The 20304-nt window shown below is 56.9% G+C and overlaps 1 protein-coding gene across 3 annotated transcripts in view; it reads right to left on the minus strand.

Annotated features, from left to right (window-relative positions):
• Positions 1-20304, minus strand: part of NHERF2 (NHERF family PDZ scaffold protein 2) — a 32466-nt gene that overhangs the window by 11104 nt on the left and 1058 nt on the right. For 2 of the 3 annotated variants that reach the window (XM_062504008.1, XM_062504007.1), the window contains exon 2: positions 16701-16958. In XM_062504008.1, coding sequence (XP_062359992.1) covers positions 16701-16958 — 258 coding nt within the window. Of the gene's footprint in view, positions 1-16700; positions 16959-18698; positions 18714-20304 lie in introns of those variants that run through there. The other variant, XM_062504009.1, reaches the window with a different exon arrangement.

Consider the following 20304-nt stretch of genomic DNA (forward strand, 5'->3'; position numbering starts at 1 on the left):
TTAGCAAACGAGGTTTTTTTTTTTACTAAAAACCAGCTAGTGCTGTTGATATCTCAGTCCCAGATCGGTTCTTAAAGAGGAAAAATTATCAGTGAACAACCCAAACCAGGATGGGGCTGCCAAGCCCCTCCTGTACCTGCTGCCCACCCCCATCCTCTCCCCCTGCACATTTAACCCTGCTGCACTTTTCCCATGGCCCCAGAGCAGGCAGTTCACTCTATCTGCAAACATTTCCAGCCTGCCTCAGAGGTCTCCACAAACTGGAGAAAACAGGAAATGATTCAAGCAGCCCAAGAGGGTCAGGCTGGTGTGACCTTAGAGGACACACGGGGCTCTGTGTGGCAGGACGAGGGGAGCGTGTCTGGGGTCACCTAAGTGCATCTGGCATCACCAAAATCCATCTGGGATCACCTATTGGGGTTTACAAAGAACATTTTGAAACCATTTTCCCCCTGCTCCCTTTGTACAGGGGTCAGAGCTCCTGCAGGCAGCAGTGTGAAAACACAGAGAAATCACTGAGAATCACCCCAAAATCTGCAGCGTGGGGATCCCCTGGGGACACCCTGGCAGGGTCAGTCCCTCCTCCTCCAGGGCATCCCCTGGGATCAGCAGTGAAATCAAATTACTCACTAAATAAACCACGCAGGGAGAAGATCTGCTGCAGGACTCCTTTGGCTGTGCCATGTCCTACGTGGGCTTGTGCTGCTTCCACTGCACAATCTTGAATTTAAGGCCCTTAACTGGAACGAATTCAAGACATTTATTCTTAAATACATACATATAAAAAAAATAATCCCAATTCAGCATCTGCTCTGGGCAGAAATCCTCGGGGAAAACTGCTTATCCTCCTGCAGAGATGATCCAGAGCTTTTGCAGGGCTCTTAAACCTCCCAGCTAATGCAATCCTTGGCTGCTGGAAAAAACAGGTTTTGGAGCTGAGCTCTACAAAGCCCCTCTCTGGGATTAAGCAGAGACTCACACCCCCCCAAGACACGGAGCCACTGCCTCTCCTGCCAGCTCCGCTCTTGATTTTCTTTTTGACCCGTGCCAGCGTTTCCCTGGTTGTGTTCTGGGAAGATATTTCCTAAGCTCCCGGGGGAATTTGGCCTTTGTGAAACCCAAGTTCCCTGGAACAGCAGCAGGGTTTATCTGGGCTTCCCAGGGAGTCGCCTGCAGAACCACTCTGGAGGAGGCTGCGCCGCCTCTCACACGCCAAGCGCTCGAAAGCCAGTTTGGGTTAAGTTACATTCACACGGACGCTGCAAAGCAACAAAATTCAACTCGGTTTTTGTCGTCTTAGAAAGCCAAAAATTGCCCACACACGCTAAAAAAAAAAAAAAAAATTGCAGAATGAAGATTTTTTTTTTTTCCCCTCCTTAGGAATCCAGGCTTTTCCAGCGGCTGCTGATTTTTTTGAGCTGGATTGAGCAGGACACACTCCATCCCTGTGTGTACCATCCTCAGGAATGTCTGTGCAGATAAATGCTGCCTGGATGATGAACTGCACTCACACCCCATCCCTGGAGCTGCAGCTTGGGGCAAACCAGCAGCATTATACAAGGACAAAGGTTTCGGAAGCACTGCTCAAGCTGGTCCATTTTAAAATGCACAAACAAGACATTAAATAACAATGAAATGCTTTCAGTAAAATAAGAAAAAAAAAAAACAACAAAACTGATTGGGTGTTGCCAGCTCTCACAATCTCATGGCAACTCTTCACAGCATCTGATTTCTTATTTCCCCTCGAGTTTCCAGCGCTGCTGATGGGAACTGGGGTCCCTCAGGGACACCCCTTAGCTCGTGGGGGTCACCTGGGGACACCCTGGGGTCTTCCAGAGACAAGCCCCAGCTCCCTGGGCTTCCCAGAGATCCCCCTTGGCCCATGGGGTGCCCCAGCACTGGCTCTGTGCCACCCCATGCAGGTCCCTGCAGTGACCAGGACCCTTCCCACGTCCCACACCTGGGGCTGGTGCCACCAGTGTCACCAGTTCTGATTAACAAGGGGTTTCCACACCATTAATTAGCACTTGGCAGGCTCCATGAAAGAAGGATCCACTCCCAGAAGCACCAAAAGGAACAAAACTCCTCTCCTGGGTTTTGAAGAGCAGCCCCCAAGCTCTGTTATCCACCTGCCCCTACAAAAGACCCTCCCCAGCTCAACACCAAGAGGGTGCCAGAGACCCTCCTGCTGTCACTGCCGAGCCAGCCCTGAGCCACAGCCCAGGACAGGGATGTCCCCTGCTCCCCACAGCCCAGGACAGGGATGTCCCCTGCTCCCCACAGCCCAGGACAGGGATGTCCCACAGGACACTGACTCACAAAACCAACCTGCACCTTCACGCCACCCCCCAGGCTGACCCTGAGCAGGAACAGGGATAAAAAGGACATTTCAAAGCCAGCCCAAAAAGCTGCAGGAACATCCACGCTCCCTCCATACCCAGGGTGCCACACTGGTGCCCAGGTCCCAGGATTGTCTCCAGCCCCTCTGCCCCACAAACTCCTGCCCACAATGGGCTAAAACACCTTGAAAGCCACAGTTTATGGTTTTATTCCAGGAATAAAACACCAGTGCCAGCGTGGACAGCGGGTCCTCCAGGAGAGGAGGAGGAAGGAGAGAACACAGACACACACAGAGCTACTCTAGAGGCCGTGGCCAGGTTGGTACCATCTGCCCTGGGATCCCAGTGGGTCCTGCAGTGCCTTGGCCACGATGTCACCGAGCCCTCAGCACAGGGGTCACCCCCAAACCTGCTCCCAGGCTGAGGGGACACTCTCAACCAGGTGTCCCCCGGTGGGAGCAGGAGCTCCAGCCCTGCTCGTGCCTGGAGTGGGGATCTGGAACTCCACCAAGCTCAACTCCAGGGTGTGCTGCTCGTAATCCCCGGGATCAAGGCTCAGCCCTAATCGGCTCAGCCCTGCCTGGGACCACCTCACCCTGCTCCCAACACCAGCCCATCCCCCTGTGCCCATCCCAGGGGCTTTGCCAAACAGGTTCCAGTCATCCCTGCTGGGAATGCAGCACCTGGATGCACTCCAGGCTCTGGAACACCCAGGACAGGTCAAACCTTTCCATCTCTGTTTGGCAGAGCTGGAGAAAACCCAGGCAGGAGCATTCCTGCCTAATTTACATTAACACCTTTTAAGTCAGCTGCCATGGTGTTTCCTTTTCCATGTGGTTTCAGTCAGAAAATGGCTCCTTCGCTCCCTCCAAAACAAACTTCAGCAGCAGAACCCACTAGGGCTGGGGGACGCCCTGGGGCCCCTGTCCTGCCCTGGGGACACCGTGGGACATGGAGATGGCCTGAGGGGACAGAGAACACTGCTCAGAGCCTTGGTGTCCATTCCCAGTGTCGTGCCTCCAGCTGGGGCTTCTCCATCCCAGGCACTTTGGATTCTCCAGTGCAGGCACCAAGGGATGCAGGGCAGAGGATGCACAGCCACCTTCAGGGGTTGTGCAGCAGAAATGCAGGATCCTGACCCAAATCCAAACCCCAGCAGGCAGAGGAGTGAGGGACAACACTGGGAGCCTGGGAAGAGCCAAGGAGGGGGAGAAACTGATGTAGGAAAGGGGCCCAGGGGTCACTGCACCACCAGAACAAGGGACCCATTTACAGCCCCTGACAGGGCACCCTCCCTTGGCAGTACTGGTTATACTGGGAGCTGAGCCGAGCCTCGGGCTAGCTTTAATTGCCACTATTATTACCAGAGTTTTGTTGGAAGCTCCAAGGCTGCTGCCTGTGCCCGGATTTAGGGATGCGCTTAACTTTAAGCAGATATTTGCCACCAGGCTGGGAAGGGGAAAGGTGAAACCCTGCTGTCTTCCACACTGCAAAGATGAGGAAAGCTGGGAGAAGCAGGAGCTCTCCCCGTGGCTGCCAGCAGCGCCCACAGTCCTGCTTGCCATGAGAACCAGGAGGTTTTGGGATGGTGCCATGGCTGGAGCAGGATCCTGCCTCCATTCCCTGCTGTGCCAGGGATCCTCCTCCTGCTCCAGCAGGGCTGGGCTCCCTTCCCCTAGGAATGACTGTTTTCCCAATAAAGCAGCACCAGAAAGGGGGTTATTGTAGCCCTGCATCCCCCCAGGGCCAGGGGACCTCGGTGACACTTGGAGGAGGGGACAGCAAATGCCAAAAGAACTCAAAACCCCCCCGGAGAGTGGGGCTGAGGTTGGCAGCGCTGCGAGGGGCAGGCAGAGCACCCCCAGGTCTGCACCATGGGGAGAGGGCACAGCAGGTCTCCCCCCATTCCCAGGGCTGGGAGAGCAGAGGAAGGATGCTCCTGGGGTGTCCCAAACCCTGGCTGGTCCTCAGCTCCATGCTGGGATGCTGCTGTCACCCTCACAGTGCTCAGGGCTCCTTCCATCCCTCCCTCCCCCCTGCACACATCTCCCCCAGCTCCATCCCCCTGGCTGGAGTCAGCCAGAGCTGAGCGGGCTCAAACTCCAGATGTTGGTGAAATGCTATAAATAACAGAGGGGGAGGGGAGATGGGGCTGGGGGGACGCCAGGCTCACCAAACACAAGCAGATGTTCCTCCCCTTCCCTGCAGGGCCAGAGCTGGGGCTGGGCTGGAAGGTGGCAGCTCCAGCATCCAGAGACCCCCCCCCCCCCCCAGCCAGGAATAAATCCTTGGGCAAGACCAGCAAACAACCCGCTTCCATTTTCATGCAACCACAACTCTAATTACGTTCCTGAGGAGGAGTTTCAGCTCCAACATCAATGGTCAAAAGAGGAAAACTTCACATGACTCCTGCAAGACAAACCTGACAGCCAGAGCCACTCAGTGAACTCTTCTTCCCAACATCTCCCACCTTCACATCTCAGCAGGACAGAGTTTCAGATGCTCCACGGAATGCAGAGTGCCCGCGGTCATCTGGACCCCAGAGAAAAGGGTGAGTTCAAACACGGCTGAGCTGCCACCAAAAAGCTTTTGGCAAAGCCTGTGATCACCCTAAAAATCAGCAGAGTTACTTTCAGTGTCCCCAGGAGGTGCTGCAGGCTCAGATTTGGTGACAGCACAAACTGTGCCTCACCTCAGTGTCACAGCCCCACGCCACCACCAGGACCCTCACCTGCCTGCCCCCAGCACCAGCTGTAGCTTTTTTAAATCTCTTGCATTATTCAAATTACTCCAACTATTTAAATTGCTCCAGGTGGGTCTGAGTGATATAAAAAAACCATTTATTTTAAGGGCAGCAGACACCGAGGTTTGTGCTGTTTCCCCAACATCCTCCTGCCAACCTGGGGGGCTGCACCAGCACACACCCAGTGCCCTTTGAGTGCATCCCTCCTCCCTCTGGGTGCATCCCACCACTTTCTCTGCCAGCAGGCAGCACAAAGGCAGCGGGTGAGGATGGCAGGGAGTGATTCCAATTAGTAATGGAACACGTCCAGCCACGGTTCCTCAGCAGGATCCACGGCCAAGCTGCAGCTGATAGGGTAATTTGGATATTTCTGGGTTTTTTCTGATGACAGTCCCTGTGAGAAGGAGGAGGAGGAGGATCAGCCATGCCATGGAAAACCTGGTCTTGCAGCACAGCTCCTTCCAGCCCTGGAGGGGAAGGATGATGCCCACAGTGGGCACCAAACCTCAGCAGGTCCTGCTGGCCCTAGGGACACTGCAGCCCTTTTGGTCACAGCTGAGGGGACGGGGGGGGGGCCACCGGTTCCAGAGTGGTGCAAAATCACAAGAGATTAACGAGGCCCTTCACTATCCCACATCCCCACAGCAGCAGCAAGAAGAGGTTTGCACCTTCCCTGTGCCCTCCACTAAAGGGTCCAGCTCACCCCCAAGCCTGGCCCTTGCCAGGGATGCAGAGCTGTGCCAGAACCGTGCCAGAGCCGTGCCCCAGGCACAGCCAGAGGGTTTTTATCCCAAGAAAGTACCACGCAGGAGAAAACAAGAGCAGGAAGGATGTGGAGGGTGGGAAGGCACAGCCCACGGTGACAGCAGTGCCACGCTGTGGGATGGCACCATTCCCACCCTGGCAGTGGGAAAAGCAGCTTCCTCACAGCTCCCACCAGGGTTCACCTCCACCCAACCTCTTGCCAAAAAAAATCAGAGCTCAACCTTCCCCACGAGGTAAGCCTGGATTTGCCCCTCTCCGACATCCCCGGCACCGCAGCTTTACAGAAATCCCCGAGCACAAAGGGGCCTCTCAGGATGGAGCCATGGCTTGCTTGGCTCGTGTCCCCAGCGGGGACAGGCCCAGTGAGGGTCCCCGATGGTCACATCCCAGCTGTGGGGACACCAGCTCTGTCCAGCCACCTCCAAGGGAGCTGTCCCAGCCATTCCCTGGCAGCCCCACAGCTGGGGAATTTCTCAGCCACAAGAAGAAGCATTTTTTTCCCTCTCTTTGCTGCTGTTTGAGCAGACTCAGACAGCAAAAGCACCCACGCTCTCCCCCCAGGCAGGGCTGGAGCCAGCAACAGCAGCACAGGCTTGGCTGGAGCAGGGAGCAGCTGGCCCAGCCCAGGGAGAGAGGGAGGGAGGATGGAGGAGACCGAAACCGCCACGTGCACGTGTTTTCATGGAGAGAGATGACTTTTCCAGCAGGATCTGCCAAGGGAGCACACAGCCAGGATACCAGAGAGCTCCTCTGCTCCACGGGGATCAGCTCCAGGATGAAGTGGGGCAGCAATGTGGGTCCTGGCAGGCTGGGATTTGTCCAAGAGGAGAAACGTGGAATCTCCGTTCTGGACTGCAAAGGATCTCATCAGATCCAGAGGGATCTGTTTTCTGCTGGGTGGGAGGGAAAAGAGCATCGGTCACTGAGCGGGGCTTGAGCTGCTGGAACAGGGGGAAAAGTCCTTCCCACGCTCACCATGAACCCCCGGGCGAGAGGAGGGAATGCTCTGGACAATGGGAAGGCAGAGGGAGATGCTGGGAATAAAATTCCCCAATCCCACAACATTCCCTCCCTCCACAGCAGCTCAGAGCTCGTGTCCCACTCTGTGATGCCCCAAATCAGAGAGCTGCCACCCCCAACAGCACACCCCAAACGGAGCCTCCTGCACAGGGCAGAGCTCTGGGCTCAGTTCCCAGTTGTGGACCAGGGCTGGGCACCTGCAGGCTCTGCCCAGCCACCCTTCAGCCTCCCCAGCTGCTTTTGGAGGCCAAGCCTTGAGCAATCACCAATCATTCATTGGAGCTGGCCCCATTCCTTGCCTTCAGTGACCCCGGGTCATCAGCAGGAATCCAGTCCTGCAGCTTTGTGCTCCCATGGACTCGCCTGGCACCGAGGAAAACCCCTGGAGGTGGAGGGGGCTCCGTGATGCACCAGGGAACACCTCCCACCTCCAAGACTCCGGGACAGGGAGGGTTCTTGGGAAAGGAAAGGTATTTTCCCAAGGACTGAGGCTGCTCTGGCTCTGTACTCCTGTTTTTCTCCATGCCAGGGCTGTTGGGTCGGGGTCACCACGGCAGGATCACCCAGCAAACCCCACCAAGTGCTCCAACCCACCAAGCTGAGAGCCTGATTTTTAGGGATAGAGTGCAACCCCAGGGCCCTGCAGAAAGCCAGCTGTTAGTCAAGGCATCTCACACAGAATGGGGAAAAACTGTTCTGCACCAGAGGCCAGCAAGGACACAAATCCTGGACCCCTCCACGAACCCCCACCCTAAAGGAAGAGGTCATGGGTGCCACACTCAGCCTTTCAGAGCCCAATAAAGCACATGCAGGGTGGGAAGGAAGGCACGAGCCACCCTGCTGTCCCTTTGGGGCTGGTTTTCTCCTCCTGCTCTGCCACCCAGCCCACCTGGGAACGAGGGGTGTGCTGGACACAGGGCAGGGGGACACATGTGCACCCCCCCAGCCCGGCCCCTGCCCAGGAAGGGGGAGAGAACAGGCACTGCTCTGTGAGTGCTGGGCTCAGGGAAGTTCAATAGTTTACTCCCAATATTTGTCTTGGCTGGGTAGCTCAGCTCGCTGGAGGAAATGGGGCAGGGGGAGGGCTCCAAACATCCTCTGCATTCCTTGTAACGAGAGCAAAGCCAGCACCGGGGCACCCGAGCTCGGGGTCACCCCATGGGAGGCTTTTTGGGTTTAGAAATCCTGCAATAAAACATCCAGGGGTGCAATTTTCCAGAAAGCAGTGGGAAGGGTGTGAGGGGGGCCTCGGTCCCAGACATGTGAACTACTCCCTTCTCCCAAAACAAAAACCCCCAAGTCACAGCTTCTGCACAAAATCTGCTGACCTGGGCACAGCACCCAAAGCCTCCAGTTCTGCTGGGGTTCCCCTTGACCTCCCCCTGCAAAACTCAACCCTGCTGTCACTGCCCCCATTGCACAATGCTGGCACCAGCTCCATCCCACCACACTGCTGGGAAACATGGGATCAAACTGGGAATGGGGGATCAGACTGGGAAACACAAACACGGGATCAAACCTAGACCTGACACAATCAGGGCTCCTCCCACGGAGCTCCAAATACGACATTTTTTAAACCAAGCTCCTTCAAAACCAGGGGGCTCCAAAAAAGTAACATTATTTAAACCAAGCTCTTCAAAAACCAGAGGGCCACAGATGATGCCCCTTGCCAGGGAGCAGAGCTCATCTGCAGCTGGACAGGGCTGGGGCAGATAAGGGGGCTGGGGTGGCCCTTGGAGCCCTGCGAGGACACGGGGGAGAATCTCCTGTGATAACCCCAGAGCCAGCACCGGCTGCTCCTGCTGATAAAACCTGGGGTGAAGGGGCTGCCAGTGCCAGTCCTGGGGCTCTGGGCACTCTGCCACCCGTGCCTACATCGAGGGGAACACAGCCTTAAGAAAGAGGGAACACCAGAATGGTGCTTGCAAAACCAAAAGAGGGATTTGGGTGCCCAGCAGAACCCAGCAGCCACTCAGAGAGGACTTTTTTACCCCCATTCCAACACATCCCCATTGCTCAGCCTCCCAGTGCCAGGGCAGCCAGACCAGAGCAGGGAACTCTTCCAGGCAAAGCTGACCACTCACCCGCTTAGAGCTAATTAGGGCTTGTCTTAATTAAATCCTGCTAACCATCAGCAACCCCAAGGCCAGAATTAACTGATTTACCTGGGATGGCCTCTGGCTGCTGGTCTGGTAGGAAGGAGCCAGCCCTATGCTGGACAGAGGGAGGCAGGAGCTGCCAGGGATTGGGAAGAGCCCCTGGGGACATTGCCCAGGGAATGCCAGCTCAGCCAGGTGCCAGGGCCACATTCCCAAGGGTGAGAGCTCAGCCTGCCAAGGCTGGAGCAGAGGGATTAGCCCTCCCTGCACCTTTTGTGCTGCTCGTGTCTTTAAGGGGATTAGCCCCTGTAATTCCATGAGAGGGTTTAATCACAGAACACCCCTGGGAGCAGCAGGGCTCTGGCTGGGGTTGGGGCAGCAGTGACCCCACTTGTAGCAGATGGGGATGGAGAGGCCCAGGAACACACCTGGACACACACCACTGCTCCTGGCCCCACTCCTTCCTGGAGCACCCCGGGACAGCTCAGTGCCAGGCTGGAGACCCTCCCAAGGGAAACACTCACAGGCAGGCAGCCCAGATTGTGCAGCCTTGAGAAGAGGAGGCTCCAGGGAGAGCTCAGAGCCCCTTCCTGTGCCTAAAGGGGCTCCAGAAGAGCTGGAGAGAGACTTTGGACAGGGATGGAGGGACAGGACCCAGGGAATGGCTCCCCACTGCCAGAGGGCAGGGTTGGATGGGATTTTGGGAAGGAATTGTTCCCTGGGAGGGTGGGGGACCCTGGCACAGGATGCCCAGAGCAGCTGTGGCTGCCCCTGGATCCCTGGCAGTGTCCAAGGCCAGGCTGGACTCTGGGGCTTGGAGCAGCCTGGGACAGTGGGAGGTGTCCCTGCCATGGATTAACTGACCTACCCCTTCCAACCCAAACCATTCCAGAATTCTCTGCCCACTGAGCAGCCTCTCACACCTTCACAGCACTGGCACCTGCAGGGAATTGTCTTTCTGCCCTTCCCAGTGCTCATAAAACTATTGAAATTTGGCTCTAACAAACAAACATTTCACTAACAAACATCCCACACCAGCTTATTGTACCTGGAAACAAACTCCTGCAAAGCTTTAGTGGTAAAAGAGAGACACTGAACCAAAAAATCCAGCTCCATGTCTGGATAGGGTCTGAACATGTACAACAATGGAACCAAAACATTCAGGAGTCCAGACAAAACGTAATGAAATTAAATTACAATATGGATCTTGCCAGAAAGAATTATGTTAACAGCTTGAGGTTCAGCTCCTTATTTATAGAGACCTGTGGAAGCCTCTACCAATTACAAGTTTAATCTTTCCTCTCTCATATCCCAGCCTGGAGTCTGCCACCACCAGTGCCTGTAAAATCTCCATATCCAGAGGCAGATCAAAGCACTGGGAGACAAAACCAGCTCAGAACAGCCCTTCACTTACACCCTGAGCTCTTTTTCAGTGCAGGATACATCATTCCCCCTCACAGCCTCACTCCCCCAGACTGGCAGGGATGAACAACACAGAAGTGATGCCACACTGTCAGGGCTGTGAGCAGTGGTGCTTTATGAGTTAAAAGGAGCTCTTCAGAACCTCTCTTGCAAGTCAGGTATACCTGGAAGCTTTGGCCCTCTCCACACTGGAAATCAGCAGCACCTTTGCCCCAAATGTTTCCGTTCCCCACAAGCAATCCCACAACTCCAGCACCTTCTACCCAGGTGGGAGCAGCCCCACGAGCAGGGGCTGGGCAGGAGGAGCTGGGATCCCCCCCACAGCCACAGCACCAGCCCAGGCACCAGCAGGTCCAGATCCAACCCCTGGGGGTGAGTCCTCCATCCACACTGCACAGAAGTGCTGGGACAGCCCTGCATAAACAGCTGGGAATGTGCAGCACATCCCCTTAAACACAATTCACTCAAGGCAAAAAAAAAAAAAAAAAAAAAAAAAAAAAAAAAAAAAAAAAAAAAAAAAAAAAACCGATATTGTTTTAAGGTTTCCTCTGCCATGTCAAACCCACGAGCCTGAGCAGGCTGGAGCAGCTCCAAGGGATGGAGCAGAGGCACAGCAGAGGCTCTGTGCAGCTGCCAGGGCACACGCAGAAGGTTTTTAATTTATTCTAAACCATTTAATAGTTCTGCTATTGAACAGAACCATCGACAGCTGGCTAGGAGCCCACTAGTGAGCGGGGCTGGGTTTGAAGGAAAGCTGCTGGAGCCCATCCCTGAGAGCCGAGGGGGCTGGGGAGAGCTGCACTGACAGCAGCTCTCATTTAATAACAGCTTCCCAATCGTTCTGAGGGAAAGTTTTTGATTACTCGAGGATGCAGAAAGGATCAGCACCGGCTGGACCACCCGCAGCATCCCCGGGTGTCGGCAGCATCCGCGCCGGGTCTGGGGTGGGAGCAGCATCCCATCCCTTCCCAGGGAGCTGGGGGGTCCCGGGGTGACCCCACCGTCCCCTGCCAGGGCCGGGCGTCCCTCGGGAGCGTGTGGCTCCGGGAACAAAGGCTCTTGGCAGGGCACGGCTCCTCCCGATGCTAATCTGCCTCTCGCCTCCCACCCGCTTTGTGTTTCACTAAAAATACCGCGGCGGAGGAAGTTCGTGCCGCGGGGTGGATGCTCTCCTCCCCGGGAGGGGCTTCCTGCGCTGCCCCGGCACGAAAATAGCCCCCAGTCCTGTCCCTCTTGTCCCAACCCTGTCCCCAGCCCTGTCCCAAACCCTGTCCCCAAACCCCGCTCCTCCTGTCCCCAAACCCCGTCCCCCAAACCCCACTCCCCCCGTCCCCAAACCCTGCTCCCCCAAACCCCGCTCCTCCCGTCCCCAGCCCCAGTCCATACAAAAGGAAGCTCTTGGCATCCCGATCCCGTTCCCGCAGCCCGGGGAGGATGCGGGAGCCCGGGGCTCAGCACACGGGTTCCTTCAGCCCGCACTCCCCGGGGAAATGTCTCGTTTCCAGCAGGATTTGGCTCGGATCCCTGCCAGCACCTCCTGCCAGTGGTGTGGTGATGCCCAGAGCACGCTGCTCGTGCCAAACCCCACTGCCAGCCCCCAAAACGCCAAAAAAGCAGCAACAGAAGGGAACGGAGTGGATGGATGGATGGATGGATGGATGGATGCACAAGGGACAGGCACACGGGGCTGGGGCTGCCCCACTCCCGGCGTGGGGACCCGCAGGGCTTTGGGGTGTGGAGCATCCCAGCCTCTGCAGCAGCAGCACAAATCACCCCAAAATCACCACGGGATCCTGGAATGGTGCGGATGGGAAGGGACCTCCAAGTGCATCCCATTCGGACACATTCCACTTATCCCAGCTTCCTCCAAGCCCTGCCCAACCTGGCCCAGGACGCTCCCAGGGATGAGGATTTCCATCTCCACGTGCCCCAGCCTCCATCCGAGAGGTGCCGAGCTGCAGAGGCCACCCCCAGCCCGGTGACACGCGATGCCAGAGCCCGACGACATCAATAATGCAGCGGGGTCAGCAGCAGCGTCCCCACAGCTCCGCCCGACTGCCGCCGCTGCTGGGGGATTGAAGCGCTAATCCCAAAAGTGAGGGATCCCTGTGCCACTGCTGGCTGAGCTCCCACTGAATTCAGAGCCCTCACGGCCACAGTGGTGCCCCATGGCAAGCATTTTGGGGCTGGCAGCGGCTCTCCAGGCACCTTTCCTTCCTCATCCATCCCATCCCATGTCCTTATCCCTCATCCCGGGGCAGCTCCAGGCTGTGGGGGCACAGCTGGCTTTGCAAAGTTGTTTGTTTTTGTTTTTAAAGTAGAAATGAGCAGAGCTCCCAGGGTGGCACATCCCTGCTGGTCCCACAGCTCTGCCCTCTCAGACCCACAGCATCCCAAGAAAACATCCCCCAGAAACCATCCCCAAACTGCTCTGGGAAAGGCAGGGAATGCACCAGGACACAGCCACAGCTCCTTGGGCTCTGTGCCCGAGGGTTTCCCCAAACCTCTCCCTGCACAGCAGGAACCTCACCCAGGCTGTGCCAGGGCTGAGCTTTGCCATCCTTCCCATCACCCTCTCCACAGATCTGAGCCTGCCCTGGGGAGTGGAAGATGCTGCAGGGAAGTGCTTTAATTCAAACCATCCACTTACTTATTTTTTTAAATTGCATAATTGCTGCAGACATTTCTGCTCATGTTTGGTTTTATTACATCTTTGTGGTTATTCTACAAGCCCTAAATTTTGGGCCTCAACTGAGCTGGCAAAGCGCTCCAAAAACATCTGTCCTGAGTTACTCCCCTTGCAGTGCTGTGGCAGAAGACATCACAACACAAGGGGGGTTATTTGCAACAGAGAAAATTCTTACTCCTGACCCAAAGAGAAGGGTAAATATTTACTGCCTCGAGGTTCAGCACTGACCCTACACCTGGTCCCAACAGGCACCCAGCCCTCATGCTCCAGAGAGCAGCACAGCTGTCCCCAGACACACAGGGGGCTCAGGAGCTGCCACCACCCCTGGGTCACCCCAGGGACACCGTCCTGCTGCCTCCAGTTCCTGCCAGCAGCAATCCTAAAGTGTCACATCCCTCCCCAGCACAGGACAATCAACAACCAGCCACTTATTCTGCCCCATTAAAATTCCCAGACTCAACAGGCTCGAATCCAGCAGCTCCAAGCCGTGGGCTTGTTCTCCAAAGGATAAACTTTGGAGAAGTTTATCCTTTGCAAAGGTTGTAAAGATCCCTTTGCACACCCACCCCCTGCAGACCAGAGCACGAAGGAAGGGAATTGCATCACCCCCAATGCCTCTCTGGTTTTGCTGTTGTGCTTGTTTCTCCTACAAACACACCTGGAGCAGGCAGCAAGTCCCAAGAACAGCCCTAATGGCCATAGAGGGGTCCCAGTGCCCAGCAGGAATGGGACAGCAGAGCCACAGCCCCTGTAAAGGTGCTGCCAGTCCTGGCCAGGACACCTGCCCACCATGGACACCTCTGGAATGACCAGCAGCATCCAGGTGAGGTCCTGGCAGCCTTGCAGCTCACCTGCCTTTTACACACCATTTAATTACAGCCACCCACGGCCCAAAGGCACCTTTGCCATTAAAGCAGCTCACACCCAGCACCTAGAGCAGCCCCCAGCCCTGGACCTGCCAGGGGTGCTGGAGCCCAGCAGGGCAGAGCCAGAGCCCTGGGAATGCAGGAAACAGCCTAGCGGCCACCAGAACCTGCTGGGGACAGGGGAGCACGTGGCATGGAGGACATGTACCCTCCCAGGGGACAGACAGTGAGGGACAAACCTCCCCCAGCCCAGCAGACACAGCAATGGGAACAATTCTGTGGGACAGGGCAAGGCAGCCCTGGCTCCCTGTGCCACCACAGGGCACAAGTGCTGGGGACAGCAGAGCTGTGACAGCCACAGCTGCTGGCTGCCAGCCCTGCCGGGCAGGATTTTAAACACGTGCTGAATTATTCATGGCATCACCGAGGTTCCTGGAGCACGAGGTGCTGGGCACCAGGTCCCTGCCGGGGTGACCTCCCCACCCATGGCTGCTCCTGGGGGGGGGTCACCCCTCTTGGGAAACAAATCTGGGGCAGCACTGGGGGGTGGCAGGGCTGTGCCCACCCTCCCTGCTCCATCACAGCCATCAGATTTCCCTCCTCGTTTTGTTTCAGTTGCTCGTCTCTTCAGGCTGCCCTGAACAACCCTGGTCTCAAACCCAGGAAAGCTCCAGCTTTTATATAAACAAAGGCTGTTGACAAAAATGCAGCTCCCTGGGAGCAGCCTGGAGCATCGGCCCCAGTTCCCACAGGGGCAGGTTGGGGCCACAGGTCTGCAGGGGACAAGGAGCTGCTCCTTCACTGAATGCCTCCAGGAAAGCTCAGAAAAGCCCTAAATCTGGCTGGGGACAAATCTCTGAGTGTATCCCAGCTGTCATAACCCCACTGCAGCAGCAGAAATCTCCCAAAAATCCCCCACAGTCGGGAGCTGCACATTCCAGTGCCTGTGATCTGCTGGATTAGGGTCAGGCTTGAGCTGCCCCATGGGGGGACACAGTGCTGGGGGCTGGGCAGGGCAGAAATCGGGGTCCACCACCTCTCATCCACCATGCCCTGGCATCCTGCTGCTTTGGGAGCCAGCAAGAGGGACACACCAACCACACCAAGAGCCTGGAGCAGGTTTTACCACCTTGAACCAAGGCAAGGTACAGCAGCAGGATCCAGGTCCTGCTGCTCCAGCCACCCCTGATCTCACCCCAGAGTCACACATGGCTCTGGCATGGATAAGTGACCTTGGCCAGGCCAGCAGGCAGTGCCCAGCTCTCCTGAGAGCTGCCAAGGCAGGAACAAACCACCCCAATATGCTCAGCATCCCCACAAGAGGAGAATCACCCCTGTAGACAGTTCCCATTGTCCAGCCCTGCCTCCAGCACAGAGAGCACTGAATGCCCAGGAAAAGCCCCTCTGAGGGGAACAGAGGGGCTCTCCTCCCCACTCCCAGCCCTGCCCTGCTCTCCCTGTCCCACCCTCTCCTTGGAGGAGCCAAAGGCAGGAAAGGACCGTCCTGTTCCCCGGGCTGACTTCCCGTCAGCTCCTGCTGCTGGATCCCGACCAGCACACCAAACAGAGCAGGGCAGGAAATTCCCCGTTTGGAAACCCACCCCCTTCTTGGGAATGGCTCCTGTCCCATGGGGCTCCAACCCCCAGGGGAAACACAGCCATCATCATCCTCACACACACCTTCCAACAGCTTCAAATCAGGCAATCAATGAAAAGAGAACGGTGCCTCCAAGCATCCCCAGGGAAAGAGAATCCTTCTCTGCAAGATTCCAAACAGCTCCAAAAGTGAGAGCCTCTCTCCTGCCTCCCACCAGCATCACCCCTGATCCACACAGAGGGATTTCTGCATTAGGGCACAACCCTCTCCTGACTTTCCCATGGACATCCTCTTGGCAGCCCAGGGGCCACTTCTGGGCCAGCACTCAGCCACCACCCTCACTCCGAGGGGACAGAGACTGAGCTGGCACTGCAGCCCCTGCAGGGCCCCCAAGGAGGAGGAGGAGGAGGAGGATGCTCAAAGCAGCTCCGTGCTGCAGAGGCTGCTGAGCAGCACAGAGCAGCCAGCACAGCAGAGAAGGAACACGAATGGGAGGGGACAGATGGCCACGGGGTGGCCACACAGCTCCTGCCACGTTCCCACCTGCAGCAGGGGCAGCCCGGAGCCGGCCCCGCTATCAGCCCGGCACAAGCCCGCGCTGTCCCGGCAGCCATGGAAACTGGATGTTTTCCACCCCAAATTCCTCCCCTTTTGGAAAGGAGTTTACCAATAAAAGGCACTTGGTGCCAAAGCACAGGCCAGACCCGGGCTGCTCAACAAGAGCCAATTTCCTTCCTATTTCAGCAAAAGCTGCGAACACGGTCGCCCCAGATGTTCCCTCCCTCCTGCAAATAATGGAAGGAGAGAAGCTCATTCATGAGCTCCAGCTTGGCCACAGCCCTGTGCTGGGCAGGCTGAGAGCCAGGCTTGGACACCAACCTTGGCTGAGGCACTGTGGGGTCACTCACACATCCCCAGGACTGACAGACACCCCCCCCCCCCCCCCCAGCAGCTCAGGAGACCCTCGGGGGGCACCAGAGGGGAGGGAATGCACAGCCCCCAACAGCCAGGGCTACTTGGAGTGGGAGATTCCAAAGGGCAGCTTGGCACACCTGGGCTCCCCAAGCTGCCTGTCACACACAGAAGGTTTTTCTGATGGGACAAGCCGTGCTCAAAGAGGAAAGAGATCCCAGGGGGGGTCCCACCAGCTCTGCCCTCACCTTCCTGCTGCCGTGCGAGGAGAAGCTGTGGGAATGCCTCTGGAGGCTGCCCCCGCTCAGATCCAGCTGTGGCTTCCAGACCTCGCCGTTGTCGCTGGCCAGGCCCTTGGTGGGAGGCACGGCAGGGCTGAGCAGGATCCCGTTGTGCACCATGTCCTCGGTGCAGGTGAGCCTCAGGCTGCACAGGTACTCGTCCGTCTCCTTGTCCACCACCAGCAAGCGTGTCTCCGTCTCCACGGCCTTGATGCGCTGCACGACCTGGGGGTGACAGGGACAGCTCAGCAGAGGTGGCAGGAGCTGTGCCCGAGGGCCATCAGATCCCCCACAGCGCTGGTCTGGGTAAAGGTTTGTGCTTCCAGCTGCTGGTGATGGGGCAGAAAGAGAAAGAACGCAGTTTTGGGAGATCCCTAAAGGACTGGAGGCTCTACCAGCCCAGGTCCTGCAACCACACAGCAGCTCTGCCCAGACCAGCCAGGATCACCCTCCCAGCTACCTGGGATCAGCCAAGAGCTTCCAGAGGCTGGCACTGCCCCTCGAGCATCAGCTCTGCCTGTCACTGTCTCGTGGAGGGACAGCCCAGTCTGTCCCACCGAGCCAACCCTCCTTTCCTCAGTCCAGGGTGTCTCTACTCCCACACCCAGGGCAGGGCATGAGTTGGGGCACAGGAAGGCTCCAAGCACCAATGTGGGCAGGGGGGTGCTGGACTGTCCCCCAGCACACCACTGTGCAGGCCAGGGGTAGATTTAGGGAGGAAATTGCCCAATCCATGAATCCATCCCCAGGCTGTGCTGGGGAGCAGCACTAGGAGTCCAGTCCCAGCCAGTGCTGGGAGTGGGAGATGAGCCCATCCCTGGGGGCAGCCAGCTCCAGGCAGGGCTGAATGGGGACCTTGTCCTGCTGTGCCCGGCTCCCTCGCAGGGATCAGTGACTGGCAGAGGCTCTGACAGTGGGGAGAGCCAGGAGGAGCTGATCTCACAGCTAGGCAGGGATAAATCCCAGCAGAGTGGGCTGGCAACAGGGAAAATCCAGAATACCCACAGGGAAACCACCTCCAGACTCACTGCTGAGGGCAGCTCCTCCCTACACAGGCCTTCATTCCGAGGAGGAGGAGGGGTGGCATTGCTGGCAGTGCTGCTCAGCCACCCTCCCCAGCCATAGGGTGGCCCTGAACACCCCAGAGGTGCTGGGAACTCCCCAAAAGCAGCCCGGGGTTCCTTGCAGGGCTCCTGCTCCGATCTAGGTCACAGTGGCCAGACACGCCAAGGTTAGAGCGACAAACGAGCCTAATAAGACAATTAACCAGAGTTTATTTACTCCCTGCAAGCTCCACTCAAGGTCAACAGAGCCGGTATCTGTAAACAAGAGAAAAAAAAGCCAGCCTGCAAGAAATGTACAGGCTGCAGAGAAGGTTGAACTAACTCATCCACTGCAGCCTTGTGTGCACAGCAGCAAGCCTGGGCTCCCACTCCTAACCAGCTTGGAGGGTGCTGATCCATCAGGCCCAGAAAATCCATCTGTTCCCGTTCAGATCCATTTACATCTGACATCAGACAGTGCAAGGGACTCTTCTCCCAGAGGGGACCTGGCAGCAGCAGCCAAGGCACGGCAGCACAGACACAGATGGGGAACGTGCTGGCCATGCAGTGACAGACCCCACAGCTTGGGTGCTCCAGGCAGCACAGGGAATCAAAGGTCCCATAGACTGCAGAGAAACTCAGAGGGTCCACAAAAGAGTCCAAAGCTGGTGTGGAGCAGTGCTGGGCTCACCCCATGGCCGAGCCCCCCAACAGCCACAGTGAGAGCAGCGATGGAGCAAAGAACCCCAGGGCAGAGCCAGCCAGGGATAGAGAATGGCACAGAGCAGCCCCTTGCCCCCTCCCCATGAGCAGAAGGGGCTGTGAGGAGCCCCCCAAGGCAGCAGATCTCCCTGGGGATAGATCAGAGAGCTGGGGGGACAAAGCAGCAGCCCCCAGGGCGAGGTCCTGCCCAGCACCGTACCCGCTTGCGAGCCATGCTCCCAGCCTGGAGTCCTGCAGGATTCTGCAGACAATGCAGCCTGTCCCGCACATCTGGGACCTGCTCAGCACCCGACCCAGCCCCATGATTTCCGCAGCTCCACCCAAGCAGACTTTCACCCCCCCCCGGCAGAGCCAGCCCGGGCTCTTCCACCCTTGCCAAACAACAGCCCAGGAAGGACTCACGGTGCCAGCAGCAGCTCCTGCAGAGGTGCCCGTGCCCTGCTCCATTCTGCCAGGCTCCCTGGGCACCAGCAGGCTTCCCCTGGGCAGCAGCTATGGCTCTGCCCAGTTCTGAAGAGCCCAGGATGGAAGTTTGAGACATGAAACGTCCCGAGAACACGTTCTGCCTTCGCTCCTTGGGCAAGGCCAAGGAAAAAACACAGAGAACAAAGACAAAAATGCTGCCAGCTTCAGCTGGAAACACAGTTACACCCAAACAGCAAGGCCTTGTATGCTGCAGGCTCCCATGCACATGGAGAAGTGTTACTTCTTCAAGGTAGGGCAAGGAGCAGTACAAGGAAGGGCCACAGTCAGGTGGCTGCTCAAAGCCATCGTGTGACCCGCCAGCACATCTCCCTTCCCATGGCCCATCAGTGCTGGGCAGTCTCTGGGGGAAGGAAGAGGTTTTGGTGGTGTGGAGGCAAGAAAAAGGGTGATCCCAGATCAGGAGGGTCACTCCTGCTCCCATCACTTGCACTCTCACAGTTCCCAATGCCATGGCAGCCCAAGAGAGGCACCGAGCTCTGTGACACCCTGGATGGGACACGCTGTTCCAATCAGTGCCCTGCAGCAGGGAGAGAGTGCCAGGGCTCCATCCTGCTGCCAGCAGGAAAGAAAAATAAAAAAATAAAATAAATAAAATAAATAAAAAAGGAAGAGCGAAATTTCCCCCTCCCATTTGACTTGACCTACTGGGAAGCCCCAGCACGTTTCAAAGACACAGCTGGCTCTGCTATCACCCGTCCCCAGCAGCCCAGAGCCAGCAGGGAGCTCTGGTGGCTTCCAAGGCACCACAGGAACACAGCCCTCCTTCCTGCCCAGCCACATCAAAGATGGGGATCCTCCTTCAAGGGGTTTGAAATCACATTCAGGACAAACATCAGCTTTCACACGGCTGGCTCAGATCATCAAAACAAGCTCACTTAGCCAAGAAACCTCACCAGGCTCACAGAGAGGAGTCCAGGGGGTTTTGTTGGAGTCACCTGGAAGGCTCAGCTGCACCTTCAGCACAGCAACACCCACACCTGGGAGTGTGGTCTGGGAACACACAGTCCCCCAAAACCCTGCAGGGACCAGGCACATCCCAGCTCTGCCCCCATGCAGCGCTGGCAGCGGAGCTGAGCAGATGTTTTAAGTTACTAAAACACTAAATCCTGCAGAGCCCCATGAGCCACGAGGCAAATTGTGCCCCTGCCAGGCTCTGAGTGTCCGGCAAGCCTGGAGCAGCTGGAACCTCAATGCTTGTTGTTTGGTTTTTCCCTCATTGCTTGTTTTTTTTTGTGTGTTTTTTTTCCCCCCGCATTTCTTGTTTTTTTTTTTTTTTTTTTTTTTTTTTTAAGACTAAATTGGTTGAAAAATGCAAGTTT

Source organism: Cinclus cinclus, chromosome 16 (assembly GCF_963662255.1).
Source record: "Cinclus cinclus chromosome 16, bCinCin1.1, whole genome shotgun sequence".
Taxonomy (NCBI): Eukaryota; Metazoa; Chordata; class Aves; order Passeriformes; family Cinclidae; genus Cinclus; species Cinclus cinclus.